Raw genomic sequence first — 15,004 nt, 5'->3', positions numbered from 1 at the left:
CACTGGTGTCAAAAGCTCTAGGATGGGGGTGCCTGGGTGGCTCAGCTGTTAAGCGTCTGCCTGCGGCTCAGGTCATGATCTCAGGGTCCTGGGATCGAGCCCCGCATCGGGCTCCCTGCTCGGCAGGGAGTCTGCCGCTCCCGCTCCCTCTGCTACTCTCTCTCTCTGTCAAGTGAATAGATAAAATATTAAAAAAAAAAAAAAAAAAAGCTCTAGGATGTCCTGTGAGCAAGAAAACTCTATAACTCAGCATTAATCAAAACATTTTATAAAGGGATCCATTAAAAAAGAAAGTCTATTAGAACCCATCAATGCTGATGTCCTATGGAACAGATTTTGGGAAACACTCTAGTAGAAGACCTCAAAGGTCACTTCTTGTTCTAAAATTTTGTGTCTCAGTAAAAGTATTGAGCATAAAGTGCCACTTTATGTAGAAAGAGTGTATTTTCCTGAAAGAGGAGAATGTAGGCAAGAAGAGAAAAGAAAGATGACATTTAAATATGCCAGATCTTTCAATTAAGATATCTGAGACCAACATTTTTTAAGTCTCTTCAGTGTCATTGGATTATATGGAGAGAGAGAGAGAGATTGCGATCTGATCTTGGCCCTTATCTAGAGATGGCCTTTTGAATCTGTTACTGTTACTTGACTAGTTCTCTAGGTGACCTTGAAGCATTGTTTAGTTCCGAATCTATAAAATAAAAATTTGCATGAGTTGGGATAATATAGCTGATGTATCTAGCCCCTAGCATTTATTAACGAGATATCTGTGATGGCCCGGACTTCAGAGGTTCACCAGTGCACAGATTCACTCCAAAGGCACAGAGGTGGGCAATAGCTACGTGGGGGCCAGATCTGTGGTTCAATATTTCGAATTGGATTCAGGGAAGATGCTGCATCCTGCTTACTAGTGGATTGGGAGCAGTTATGTGAGGATTCCAAATGGCAGAATAAATATTTGGGTCTTTGTCTTTCAGGAAGTGGGGAGCCATAGAGAGCTTGGCCCTCAGTGGTTGAATGGCCCTTGGGCTAATTTCCATAGCTAATCCCCTCCATTACAAAGAAGCAAAATACTTGGCATGAACCACTTTTTATTAAGTATACTAGTTAGCCCGCCAACATTTGCAGTGAATAGAAAAGCCAAATCAACCTTGCTTCATCAACAAAGGGGGTTTAAGGGCTTGCATAATTGAGAATAGCTAGCATGTATGGAACAGATGCTATGTGCCAGGCACTATTCTCAGTGCTTACCACTTAGTAACTGATTTAATCCTCATAACTCCGTGGAGGGCACACTAATATCTCTGTTTTGCAGGTAGGAATTCTCAGACACAGAGTTTAGTTCACACAGCTAAGTTATAGAGGGAGGATCTGAACTCAAGTAGCTTTACTTCAAAGTCCATTCTTTTAACCATTTTGTTCTACTGTTCTCTCTAACTGAAAGGTTTATAGGTGGGGCAGGCTTCTTAGCTGTCCACATTCAAAGGCTCAAAGACTTTCACAGAATGTGGCCTATCTCTCTTCCTTTTGAGCCTATTTTCTTCAGGACTGGCTTCATCCCCTGCTTCCCCTCCAAGATATGCCTTCATCAGATCTAGACTTTTTTTTTTTTTTTTTTTTTTTTTTTTTTTTTTACTTTCTGATAATACCAGTGTCATTGTAGAATTGTTTCTTATTGACTTCGTGTTGCATACCCATCACTGATCCAACCACTGTGGTCAGGGACATTGAATAATCTGAATGCTAAGCCAGTAAGCTCTTTTCTGGTGTTGAGGGTAGCAAAACGTAGCAAAGACTAAGTACAGGAAGGAAATTTGTCTGAGAGTAATAAGGGTGTTTTTCAAAGAACATTAACTACAATTATCAGAAGAAATGGAATAGACATTTGACTGATACAAACAATGGCCAACTTCCATACCAAACATAAGTTTGCATTATTGATTCACACTGAATTAATGGGAAGGATTCATTTTTGGCCTCCCACTCTGTATTCTTTATATAAAAGCATTACCAAACTCTAGAGCATGGCATGTGAGACCCAAGTAGGGGTGAGGAATATGAAACTCTGTGGATGAAGACTTCTTCCTTCTGGGATCATCGGAGTTCACTGTGATCATGGTAAAGGAGGGAGAGACTTGTTCCTGTATGTTTAGAGCAAGGTCCAAGCTGAATTGCTGATCGTTTGGTTGAGAGAACATGGGCATATATTATAAGGAGAAATGTAGGTTAGAAGTTAGGTAGAACTTTCTAGCACTGAAATAATTGCCGGAGAAGATTGTAAGTTCCCCTGAAGCTTTTCAAGGATGGAGAATGATCCATCTGGGAAGATTTGAGTACTAAGCTACACAAAAGCCAAGAATCTTCCCATACTGTTCTTCAGTCTTTATGCTTATTTTTAATTCTGTTTTTGTTTTGTTTTGATTTTTGGTTTTTGAAAGTTACACCAGTGTCTGCTGCCTTGAGTAAAGGCAGTAGGCAGCTGCCAAGAGCTCATGCACAGAAGACGGCAAGCCTTGGTCTGAGACAGCAAGCCTTGGTCTGTGTCAGCCTCCCCTGAACATCTACTTCTCTGGAGTTCTGAATGGGGAAGAAAGGGTTTGGAATTCCCATCCCAGGGACATGTGCTCACTGCTTCCACATTACCTTTGCCTTGGACTACCAGAGTCTGAAAGGAGGCCTCTTTTTTCCTCTCTCACTTAAGTTTCCCTGCTGAACTTCTCAGAGTAAAGGTTTAGATAAGCCACTTAGTCCTTGAACACTCACTGATGTGAAGATGAGTGCTTTGGGGTGATTCTCAGGTGAATGTTTTCCTCAGGGGCTTCTGGGAGTTGCTGAGCCTTAGGGAATGTTTCTCAAACTTTCATGTGCATATAAATCACTCAGATTTTATTTACATACAGATTTTTGATTCAGTAAGTGAGGCCTGAGATTCAGTGTATCTAACAAGCTCACAGGTGATGCCCATGCTGGTGGCCCATGGACCACTCTGAGAGAAGCAGGACTTACCTATTTTCTCTCTGTCTCTCCAACTTTTCCTCATATTTGCCCCACATAAGCCTTCTGAACACATACCATGTTTGTGCCTGGCCAAGTATATCAGGATGACTGATTCTCCAAAGTTATACATATTTGAGAAAGTATTCTTCAATTATCTAATGAGGTAATTAAATTATAAGTGAGCTACCAGGCATCTCTCTGCCCAATTTTCTCATGACCTTACTGCCTAACCCCACAAATGACAAAGGGAATGATTAACATTTACCTAATTAATTATTATTCATGAATATACAAAAGGAAAATTTTTATCTTCCATGACAGTGCCTAAGAGCCTATTCTGGTATTCTTTATGAGATTCCACTCTCTTTGGACACATGCCATGTTAACATATGAAGCTCTTCATCCTTTTCACTTCTCTGTGTCTTTCTTCAGGACATGCATGTCATCAGCACAGATGAGAATCAAGTGTTTGCAGCGGTTCAAGAATGGAACCAAAATGACACCTACAACCTCTATATCTCAGACACCCGTGGGGTCTATTTCACACTGGCCTTGGAGAATGTCCAGAGCAACAGAGGTCCTGAGGGCAACATCATGATCGACCTCTATGAGGTATGTCACAAGGCATGTGTAATCCTGAGCCCCTGCAGTGCCTGGGCTGGCAGTTAGTAAGGGCCCACCATTGGCTGTCGCCTCCATCATTTTAATTCCTAGTTCCTTATATGGCCTCATTTCATTTGGGAGAGGGGAGGATTTGTAGAACATTTTTATTGGTTAATTTGCATTCCACACAACCTCTGGGAGGAATCCTTTCTTGATGAAGTCCACAGTCCATGAAGTCTCCGGGGACCTGGAGAGAGTGTCTGGGGAAGCAGTCAAACAATTGAAAGGTTTGAACAAGGGTGATCCTAGTGTGAAATTTGAAAATAATCTTGAAGGGCAAACAGGGTGTCAGAGTTTGAGCAAAGGGGCAGTGGGCATCCTCCTTTCCCCTCTGAAGAAGGAACAGGGTGGCGGGAAGGGGCGGGGGAGAAGATACTCCCATTGGACCCGAGTACCTTTCTAAACTGGTAACTTCCACTGGCTAATTGTGGGCCAGTGAGTGAGACAGAAGTGATAGGTCTTTCTCTCCTAAATGGGAAGGGGGGAGGCAGAGACAAAAAAACAAAGTTTACCATATTTCCCTAAACAGCTATGGCCCTTTGTTTCTCAAAATGACCAGGATACAAAATAAAACCAAATATGCTAGATTGCTTAGCTTTCATAACAAATACCAACACTTGAATGCCATTTAAAGCATGGCTAGGTAGAAAGCAAGCTGCTATTTGGGGATGGATTTTAGCCATTTGTCAGTCTTATCTTGTACCATAAAGGATTTAAAATGGGTTATAATGAGCCATTACAAAAAGTATTCAGAATTTGGGAAGTGCACTCATTTACCTATATCCTATCTGAAAAAAAAATCTGATTCAAATATGTGCAATCATGATGATGCTATCTTTTGGTTGAGTATAAGTTCATAGAGTCAAGAGGTTGTTTATATAATGAGAGGCAAGGGAATGATATCTAGTATATTAAAGAAAGAAACCAATTTCATTTAACAAATTTAAACCTATCATTGTGATTCCTTTCAATGCTGTCTACCCATGCCCCTTCTCCTTTAGCAGCTCTTGGGGATTTTCTTCTAGTGTCTAAACTTTTCTGTATGTATAAAGTCATGTTAACAAACTTACATGCCCCATTCAGAGCCCAAACTAGCGTGAGACATAGTTTGTGTGCGTATATTTAGAAAAATACACCATAGACTTTTTTACACATTCACAAAGTTTTCCACTATTTCCTGCCTATGTTCCAGATAAATATAGTAGTATCATGTATCTCAGCCTCAAACTGAACATGTATTCTGGAAAACATTTACATATTCTGGTGATTTAGTTTCAAATTCATGTTGGATAAAATTGTGATTTAAAGTATACATTTTGGAGTCAGGATGTCTGGATTTATATCCCAGCTACACCACATGTAGTCTTCTAGAGACAAAACCAAGAACTTCCAAGCCTCAGTTTCCTTGTTTAAAATATGGAGCTATATATACATGGTACCTACTTGATAGAATTTCTGAGGATTACTTAAGTTAATCTTCTTACTGTATGTACTATGAACAGTGCCAAGAATGCATCAATGTTCAACAAATTATAGATAGCATAATTAATATTATATTCCAATGAAGTTAAGCCCCCATACAATGTTCTGTTCTTATAGTCTTAAAATCTACCCACATTTTTTAAATATCTAACACACTTCCACACTTTTGGATCTTTGTTTCTTCCCATATTGCACTTAGCATGGCCATAGGATGTTGCTTAATGCCAACTAGTCATCTTCTTATAAACAAGTGTAAATTACCACATTTCTTTCCTCATTTGTAAATGTCGTGCAAACATTTAAATTGTTAGTGTGTTTTGTTGAAATGCCATGCATTTTCATGGCTGATTCCAGCACTTACAATGGAAATATTTGCTTCAAGAGTCTGATAAGAAGTCAAAGCAGCTGCCCCAGATCAATCACCTGGTTCGCTTCCCTGGCCTTGACTCTGTCCTTGTTCTCCCAAAAACATTTTCTCATTTTCAGGTTGCATTTTTCCCTTTTTGATTAACGCCTCCCCTCTTTTCAAGTCATTGTGAAAGTGTTTTTTCTGGGATAAATTTTGTTTTCTGCCAAAACAGAGACCATTCTAATTGGTCCCTTGATGATGACAAAAGATGAAAGATTTGGACAGCGGCAGCTTTGCAGTGTCCCGTTATTTACACCTGTTTCCATGAATGGTTTTCTGAATTCAGATATTGCTAACAGGTATGGAATGAGAAGAGGAAACAGGGTAACTTCTGGACATGGCAAATCACTTCTTGATTAATCCTTGTGTTTCCCTTTTGTGTCTCTCTTGCAGTTGACTGTCCGTAGGACAACTGCTTGCTCTTATCATCATCATTGTAAGCAGTGATGTGACTGCATTATGTAAAGGTGTTCTGCATCCCGGGGCCTGGGAAGAAGAGTCTTTGGTTTTATTAGCCTGACAGTTTGCAGCAACTTGTATTGAAATTGATTTGATCAGAACGGCGGTGCCGTATCTGCTGATTACCTAGATAGAAAGAATATTGGCTGACATGGAACCTGGCACAAATGCTCCTTAAATCTGATTGTTCTGGCTAGCAGGAAGCTGAAAGCCATCCAGCATGAATCTCCCAGTAGAATTGCAATGAATGATGAGTGCTTAGAGATAAATGAAAAGTAAGAAAATCCATAAATGAATTAATGAGGAGCATAGATGAGCAACATATGAGGTAGGGGTGACAAAGATAGAATATATGGAGTGCACGTCTGCTCACATTTGGGGGTGACTGAGGAGGATGGCATGAGTTCTTTGCTTGTATGCTTCTGCATGCCAACGACCTGCCATTCCTGTGTGTTCTTTAAGCTTTTCAGCAGAGGCAAACTGTGCAATGTATAACGGTATGAGTCTGTGTTTCAAGGAGATGTATTGTTGATGAGTCTTTGTGAAGCATATTTCTCATTAAATTCAATCACTTTGTTCACATACACACATTGAAACTTTACAACAAATGTGGCTCTCTCTGCCCTAGAGGTACATGTATGCATGTGATTTTGGGGACAGAGTGTTGGATGACATCTTACATGGTTTAATTATTCAAATACCAGAATTTTCCTTCAGAGTCAGTTGACTACTGAACAGGAACCACATTCAAAAGATTCAAGAAATATTAGGCAGGAAAGTTGGCCACAGAGCAAAAATGCTGGATAGTGATTTTTGTTGATGCAAGTTCATAATAACAACAGATAATATTTTGGGTGCCAGTATGTGCCAGGCACTGTGTAAAGAACTTTCCATAATTATCTCATTCAATCCATGTATTAACTTTATGATGCTAGGACTATAATTACTTCCACTTTAAACATAAGTAAATGGAGGCAGAAAATGCTATCATTTTTGCAAGATTACAGTGCTAGTTGCGGCAGAATTAGGATCTGAATCCTAGAGTATGTAAACTCTGAAGAACAAACTATTTGTGTCTCTCGAAAGATTTGGGCTTGTATTTGATTGTGGCCCAGTAATAGCCCTTAGACTGGAGGTCATTGAAGGGTAGAATAAATAGTATTAGACTTTACCTAGAAGTAGAAGAAACCAGGCAAGAAAAATAAAACAGTCTTGAAAAAGCCAACATAAACAGAATCCACAAATGATAGCTCTGGACCTATTCCACCTTCTGACCCAAGTCCTGAGTCTGCAGTTAATAGCTCAATTCAGGCAGTACTGTCATTATGCATCCCAATTTCGTCTGGTGGATGTGTTTCCATAAGAGAAGCCCAGGAACAAGCATCCTAAAATTCTGTCATTCCTGAAAGCACAAATGCTCCAGCGGCATCACGTGGGATGGGTAACAGAAGATGGTGCCTGATGGTGGCCAGAGCAAAGGAGACATGATGAGTGTGTCTGAGACGTGTGATTCCTAGTGTTTTCGTCTGGTGTGGTTGATGAGAGGGGGTCTGACAGCTTTGGACAATATCCTCCCCCCTCTGGGAATAGAGTATCAATTAATGACGATGAAGAGCACTTTGGCTTAATGGACAATGACAGTTCACCCCAGCCAAGTAGAAAGGATTGTGTTGGGAGTGAAGCCACCTGGCTGGCACATTCGGAATGCACAGAATGTGCGCACACATGAGTGAGCACAGTGGGCATCATGGAAGACATAACCAAGGAGCAGTGCATGTTTGGTTACACACATCGTGTCTTCTGCACATGATGAGTGCCCCCTCTTTAAAAGAGAAAGCTCAACAGTTGTGACGATGTACTTACATCTTGATTGCTTGGGGAAAGGTGCCTCTTATGATCCAGCATAGGAGGTGGAGAAGAAAAATGCTCTCCCTTCCGGGGCATATTGCTTACAGGACATGGAATGTTACCGTCTAATTATACTTAAGGCTACTCTCTCCTTAGGAGAGGAGTTCTGCCTGGTTAAGTCAGTAGAGGGAGGAAAAGAACACTCGGGCATTTGGGGGGAGTGGGCTCCTTGATTGCAAAGTCACCTCTGGCCTTTCTCCCTCTGAGTTTGTGTTTCTCCTGGCTGCAATCCTCTCTTTAGAACAGAAAAATAGGGGCGCCTGGGTGGCTCAGTTGGTTAAGCGACTGCCTTCAGCTCAGGTCATGATCCCAGGGTCCTGGGATCGAGTCCCACATTGGGCTCCCGGCTCAGCAGGGAGCCTGCTTCTCCCTCTGATCCTCTCCTCTCTCATGCTGTTTCTCTCTCACTCGCTCTCTAATAAATAAATAAATAAAATCTTTAAAAAAAAAAAAAAAAAAAAAAGAACAGAAAAATATCCTATGTCCAAAGCCCAAAGAAATTATGGTCACGGATACGTTCTCTTTCTTGCCATGCTTGTTGATTCATAATTTTTATTCTCTTCTAATTTTGACACCTCGGCTTTGTAGTTGCAGTCTGAGACAGAGAGGTTGGGAGGGGTCATCTCCCAGTTAAGCAGTAGAGTCAGAAACAAGCAGAAACTCTTGTTCGGGGGTCTTCCCAGCTTAGCCTCCGGTGGAGCACGTAAAAGAAAGATTGAGATACAAGAGCGCTCTGTAGAGATGCATATAAAGAACAAAGGAAGTGGGTGGGTGGAGACATATCAGCATGTTATCCAAGGGAGTGGGAGACAGCCTGTATGAACCCGGGGAGTGAAATAGGAGAAGGGAGGGCAGCAATGTGAAGCTGGCTCCCAGGGGCCCACTAAGTGTGCGGATGTGCTTTGCGGTGGCTTGAGGTTTAAGCTATAACGCTTCATATTTAAAGTCTAATCAGAATGGTGTTCTGGCTCCTATGAGATTAGAGAATAAGAAATAATAACTAAATACCTTTGAGACTTCTGGTATCACAGTCCCCATATGAGAGGCAAAGAAAGATAAGTGGCTTCTCAACTCACTCAGCATTTTTGAGCAGAATTCAGAAAGGTAAAAAAGGTAACGGGTCTTTCCCCAAAGGAAGACAGACTCCCTGATGTGAGTGTCATTGCCACAGGAATATCATTCTCAGAAACTGTCCGTGTTCACATGAAGGCATGTCTTCGTCGGGAATATTACTTTTGCCCATCCTGTACCATCCCTCAGCCCTACCCCGTTCCACACAAATATGCACATACTATGAATACTGAGGTTGTCTGGCAACATAAACCTATCCCCCCATCCTCAGTGGAACCCCAGACCTTATACATACATATGCACGTACATGTACCCACCAGTACACACACATTCCATATTTTGGGCACTGACACTGCTCCCTTGATTTCCAAAGTGATATCCAAAATAAGAGGCGAGAGGTTCCAAGAAATAGAAGATGAGACCTCACAAAGGAGCCCTTGAGGAACGTGCTTTATGCCTAGAGGGGCACCAAGACACCCAGAAAGATGGGCTTCTCAGGCTCAGAGCAAAAGGAGGAGTGGATGGCCCAAGAAACTAAAGAGCCAGGGTGACCATCTCTGCAGAGCGGACCAAAAAAGCAAGAAAAATAAAAAGACACCACACATGGGATTTTCACAGATACAGTGCCTTGGCCACAAGAGGAAAATAAGCAGACCCACTCCAGCTTTGTCCCCTATTGTCACCCATTGCTGCTGCTTTGGCAAGTTTTTATTCCCCAAGATAAACCCGAAGGCCAGGCTGCCAAAGATGAATTTCAAAGCGCAGCTTTCCACTCAAGTGGCATTTGATAATGCCAAGCAGTTGGGGGCCAATGAAGTCACCGCTTCTGCAAATCAAATGAACCCAGCTCCTAAACACATATAACCCTGCTCTGACACTCTTGCCAAAAGAGGGAGAGGCAGGAAGGAAAATGGGCAAGGAAACTACTGGAATAGGTAATAATTTCATTCTTTCTGTGCTTACCGTAACCTAGAGTGTTGAATGGTTAAGACAGCATTGTTTCTCATGGACGAGTATGCTGTGGAGAGAAAAACGAGCATGACTTGTGAAAATTCTGATTCATGAAATTTCGTTTTTAAAGAACTGGCAGTTTAGTCATATTTAAATATGTAACAGCCTCTGGAACATATGCAGAACCAATATGGGGTTCCCTGGTGAGCAGTCCTTTTGGAGCTGGGATAGTGAATAACTAAATACTATTCATAATTAACATACCATCTTTGGGAGGTACAGTGCCCCTGGAATTTATGTCTCCCACATTTGTCGAGGATCAACAATGCATAAGAAACTGTCTGCTTGCTGTTGATTGCCCAAAATGAGGCTTGTTCTCCTAAGTAGTTCAAAGTATTCCTCCCAGCTACTTGTTTATACCATTTATTTGCTTAACAAACATGTTGTTCCAAAGGAATACAAAGTTGGCCCAACTCTAAATTATCCCATATGCCACATCAGCAGGTACAAACTAATGAGGTTTGACTGTGTCAAAAGCCAAGGTAAAATGTACATACTCTGTTGATCGAAACCCGACCTCTTTGAGTTGAGAAATTCAGAGCTGTATTTGTTAAAAGAACATTGGAAGTTGGACAGATTTGAATGTGAGCCCCAACTGTCTGTTATCATAAGCAATTAAATTTTGTCTACGCATCAGTTTCTTCGTCCATAGAATCTGGGCCGTAGCTATGAGGCAGGTTTGTAGTGAATATCGGAGGTTTGGTATATAAATCACTGGGCATAGTGCTGGGTGGATGGCACGGACTCATGCTCTTTTTTCACTCTTCTGCTTAAAAATGTTCATATTCTCCTGTAAAGGGCCTGAGATAAGTGGGTTCAAATATACTTGTTAGCTTGTCCACTTACTACCACCATCTGTGCTCCACAAAACCACTCATTCTAAGCTTCTGTTTCCTTATCTTCAAAATGTGGCTGCCGGTAACTCTATCTCACGGTTACCGTGAGCATTAAAAGGGATGGCCTGCCCTGTTGCACACATTCAGATCCTTCTCTCACTGGCCCTCAGTCTTCCTGGGTTGTCATAATTCCAAGTAGGGTAAAATGGGTATGAATGCATTTAATACACCCGAAGACGCTTGAAAAATACGGTACACAAGTCATGATTTGTTATTTCACGGCTTCATCAACTTACCCAGTTGACCTCTTTCCTCAAGTATGGAAGAGAGAAGGCAATCATATTGTCAGAGCCAAGTAATTAATGCGGACTGGTTATAGTGGGAACAAGGTGTTATAGGAACGGAGGAGGGAATGATTTCACAGCTTAGGGAAACCACTGCTTCTTTATGTTGAAACGCTGTTCTCTTTTGTTCAGTATGTTCCAGTGGCTTAATAGAGCCATCTTTTTATAGGAAAAAAAAAGGGAGGGGGGAAACAATAGCAATTGGATCATGAGCTTTAAACTGACCTTGTTTTCAATTGCCCCAGGCTGTAGATAGCTCAGTGACTTAGATAGTTGTTAAGAGCATGGCCTGTGAAGCCATCAGCTCTGGGTTAAAATTCCAGGTCTGCCACTTACTCTCTGTGTACCTTAGGTGGCATGACCTTGGAGAAGTCACTTTACCTGGATGAGCCTCGGTTTCCTCATACATGAAAAAGAATAGGTTATACTTAGCCAAGAGGATTGCTACAAAGATTAAATGAGATCGAGTATTTAAGAGCATGGGCGCTATGCCTAACATAAAATTAAAGTAGCCCTATGTACGTATCATTTACCAAGCAGCAGAACTGAAAGCACCAGATTGTAACTCTAGGCGATGGCAAGCTACCACTAACCTACCTTAGAGGAAATAAGAAGCTTCCATCAAACTTAGAATACAACCGCCATACCATAAGGGGCATAGATATATTGCTTTTCTGTCCCATAGTCCAGGGAGTCATTATACTTAAGCATTACCCCCTTCCCCCATCCTCACCCTCTCTTTTCTCCAAGACAAGCGCTTAAGCTGAATTTGACAGTCTGCATTTTTTTAAGTAAACAAATATATCCTATCTCAAATTGATGTATTTTTCAGCCATGTCAATTTTTCCCAGGTAGCAGGGATAAAGGGAATGTTCTTGGCTAACAAGAAGATTGACAATCAAGTGAAGACTTTCATCACGTATAACAAAGGCCGAGACTGGCGTTTACTGCAGGCTCCAGACACGGATCTAAGGGGGGACCCTGTGCACTGCTTACTGGTGAGTTTTCACACTGGAGAAGAATGTTCCGCACAGCGGAGGGCTGGAAGTGGATATTAAACAGGCATATGAAGTGGGTTCCAGGGCTCGTTGTTCAGTTGGTGAGCAAAAGGGGACAGGGCTGGATGTGAAGGCACTATGCTGCCTTATATGCTGGGCCAGAGAGGTAAGAGGGCATGAGTGGGTTCCTTGCTCACGTCAAGGATTCTGGGTTGTGACCAAGTTCTGTTGAGAACCTCAAATTGTAGTTTCAGGGAGAATGTGATAGTTTCCTTATATGGTGGGGATATACACCTTTACTTTCCCATGAATGGCTTGTTACATATCCAAGGATGCATAAATTCAGCTACAGAACTGATGAACTGAAAGGAGAATTTTGTAGATGTGTTTTCCAGCAAAGGTGTTTAGTCACATTTTCAGAAGAGTTTATGCCTCAAACAAGGGTAAGAAGCACTGATCTAAACCCTCTTTTGTACTCTTTGTAATATGTTCTGTTCATCTATGTCTCATTCCGTGAAGCTGGGGTTGGTAAACTATATGGCCTGTGGGGCCAATATGGCCCGCCAGTTGTTTTTCTGAATAAAGTTTTACTAGAACACAGTCATGTTTAGTCATAGACCCACTGTGGCTGCTTTTGCTCTACATGGCAGAACTGAGTAGTCACAGCAGGAACTGTATGGTCTATAAAGCCTACAGCATTTATTATCTGGCCCTTTAAAAAAGGTTTACTGTCCCCTCCTTTGAAGCATGGTGTTCTTCTCAGTGTCTAACATTTGGACACTGAGTAGATAGATGAGCATGAATTTATCTATGTATTTGATTATACGAAGGTGTCTTAGGTGTTATATCTTAGGTGTTATGTCTTAGGCCCTGTATTCACCATTATTTCTCTTAAAATGTGTTTGTTGACTGTAGAGTTTACAGTCTACTTGAAAGGGACTAGATTAATAAATGCAAGATTAGAGGGTCACATCTCACTCCTTATCATAGCTCTGGTGCTGGCCCATGCTTGACACATGAATAGATACTGACTGATGCAGAGGAAGGGAGGAAGAGATTAATAATTGCAAACAAAGTATACTTAAGTGCTAATTTCTCTGAAATAGTTTATAAAAAGGAGAGATCAGTATATAAACAGGGGAGTCTTCTTCATTTTAGTATGAAGGGTTTGGTTGTGTGTCTACACACACATCAGTGTTGTGGTCTTCATACAATTCTGACCTTGATGTTATCCACACTCAGCTTGCTTTGTCCCATCAAGTCTGAACAGTCCTTTTGCAGGTTCATCTCATACCGCTGTGGGCGCGTCACCCTCCTACCCAAGAAGATGCCAGCAGCTGTGGCTTAACCTAATTAGTTGCAAAGGATATCATGGTTGTCACTGTGCATCAGCTAAGCAGTCTAAAATTCAGCCTCCCACTCAGCTTCTACCCTTATTACTGGCAACTTACAGGGGGAGAAAAGCCAGTTGTTATCATAAGTGCACAAAGCCAATGATAGAGTAAGGAAATGTAACATTTATTGAATACCTACTCTGTACAAGGCACTGTTCAGTAGCATTTTAAAAAACAGAGCCACCTTCCTAGTTTTACTCTTCCAAGTTGCGGCATCATGGTACTTAGCCAGAGAAGCATGGGATGCACCAGTGCCTCAGTGTAGTCCTCCTTCCCACCATGCACTTTGGAGATTAAATGCCCATGAGACAGAATTAACCAAAGCACCTGAAGAGGCTTGCCTGTGATCACTCAGGCGTCATAAGTGGGTTGTGACAAATGCCTCTGACACACAGAGCACTTAGTGAAGTGCTTCATACTCCACCTCCAGCCCAGTTTTAGGAACTTTTTTTAAATTTTTTTTAAGATTTTATTTATTTATTTGAGATAGAAAGAGCATGAGTGGGGGGAAGGGCAGAGGGAGATGGAGAAGCAGACTCCCTGCTGAGCAGGGACCTGGACTTGGGGCTTGATCCCAGGACCCTGAGATCATGACCGAAACTGAAGGCAGACACTTAACCGACTGAGCCACCCACACACTTAGGAAGGCTTATTGCCATGCCTCCAAAATATAAATGCAGTATCAGCTTGCTTTCCCACCTCCACTGGGACTGTCCTAATCCAAGCCACCATCATTTCTCACCTGCCCTACAGTGATGGGCTCCCAAGTGGTCCTCCTGTCTCTACCTGGCAATCTCTTCTCCACACAGCAACCGATGAGATCTTTTCTTTTGTAATCTAACTTTACTGAGTAAAACATACATAAAAAAGTACCCGTTTTAAGAGTATAGTTTGACAAATCTTGACAAGTGTAGATACCTATGTGACCATTACCACAGTAAAGATAGAACATTTTCATCACCCTCAAAAATTACTTTGTGCCCTTTGCAGTCATTTTCCACTCCCCCCGGCCCTAGACAACCACAAATCTGCTTTTCTTTACTATAGATTAGATTTATCTTTTCTCAAATTTTCTGTGTTAAATGTATTTTTATGTGTAAAAAGATTTATCTTTTCTCACATTTTATGTATTGAATGAGATCGACTTGACCTTTAAAAATTCAGATCTTATCCCTCCTTTACTTGAAGTTTCGAATAACTTTCTAACTCAGGTAGAATAAAGTTCCAGTACTTCACCATGGCCTGTGAGGTCTCATAGGGTCCGGCTCCTGTCTGCTTCCCCAGCCTGTTGTCCAGCTTCTGTCCCCCCGCCCTTCCTCACTTGGGCTACCCTGGGAGAGGACAGCACCTCTTTCCATACCTTGAGGTCACCATGCTTCTTTATGTCTTAGGCCCTGTATTCACCATTATCTCTCTTAAAATCCCGTTTCCC

General features: G+C 41.7%; 1 protein-coding gene across 3 annotated transcripts in view; it reads left to right on the top strand.

Moving 5' to 3' along the window:
- Positions 1–15,004, top strand: part of SORCS1 (sortilin related VPS10 domain containing receptor 1) — a 507,270-nt gene that overhangs the window by 387,330 nt on the left and 104,936 nt on the right. For all 3 annotated transcript variants that reach the window (XM_064595254.1, XM_064595255.1, XM_064595253.1), the window contains exons 9-10: positions 3,430–3,609; positions 12,032–12,178. In XM_064595254.1, coding sequence (XP_064451324.1) covers positions 3,430–3,609; positions 12,032–12,178 — 327 coding nt within the window. The remainder of the gene's footprint in view (positions 1–3,429; positions 3,610–12,031; positions 12,179–15,004) is intronic.

Source organism: Mirounga angustirostris, unplaced genomic scaffold (genome assembly GCF_029215605.1).
Source record: "Mirounga angustirostris isolate CCGP_5_RB_7025 unplaced genomic scaffold, mMirAng1.0.hap1 SCAF_6, whole genome shotgun sequence".
Taxonomy (NCBI): Eukaryota; Metazoa; Chordata; class Mammalia; order Carnivora; family Phocidae; genus Mirounga; species Mirounga angustirostris.
This window is presented reverse-complemented; position numbering and strand designations above follow the sequence as displayed.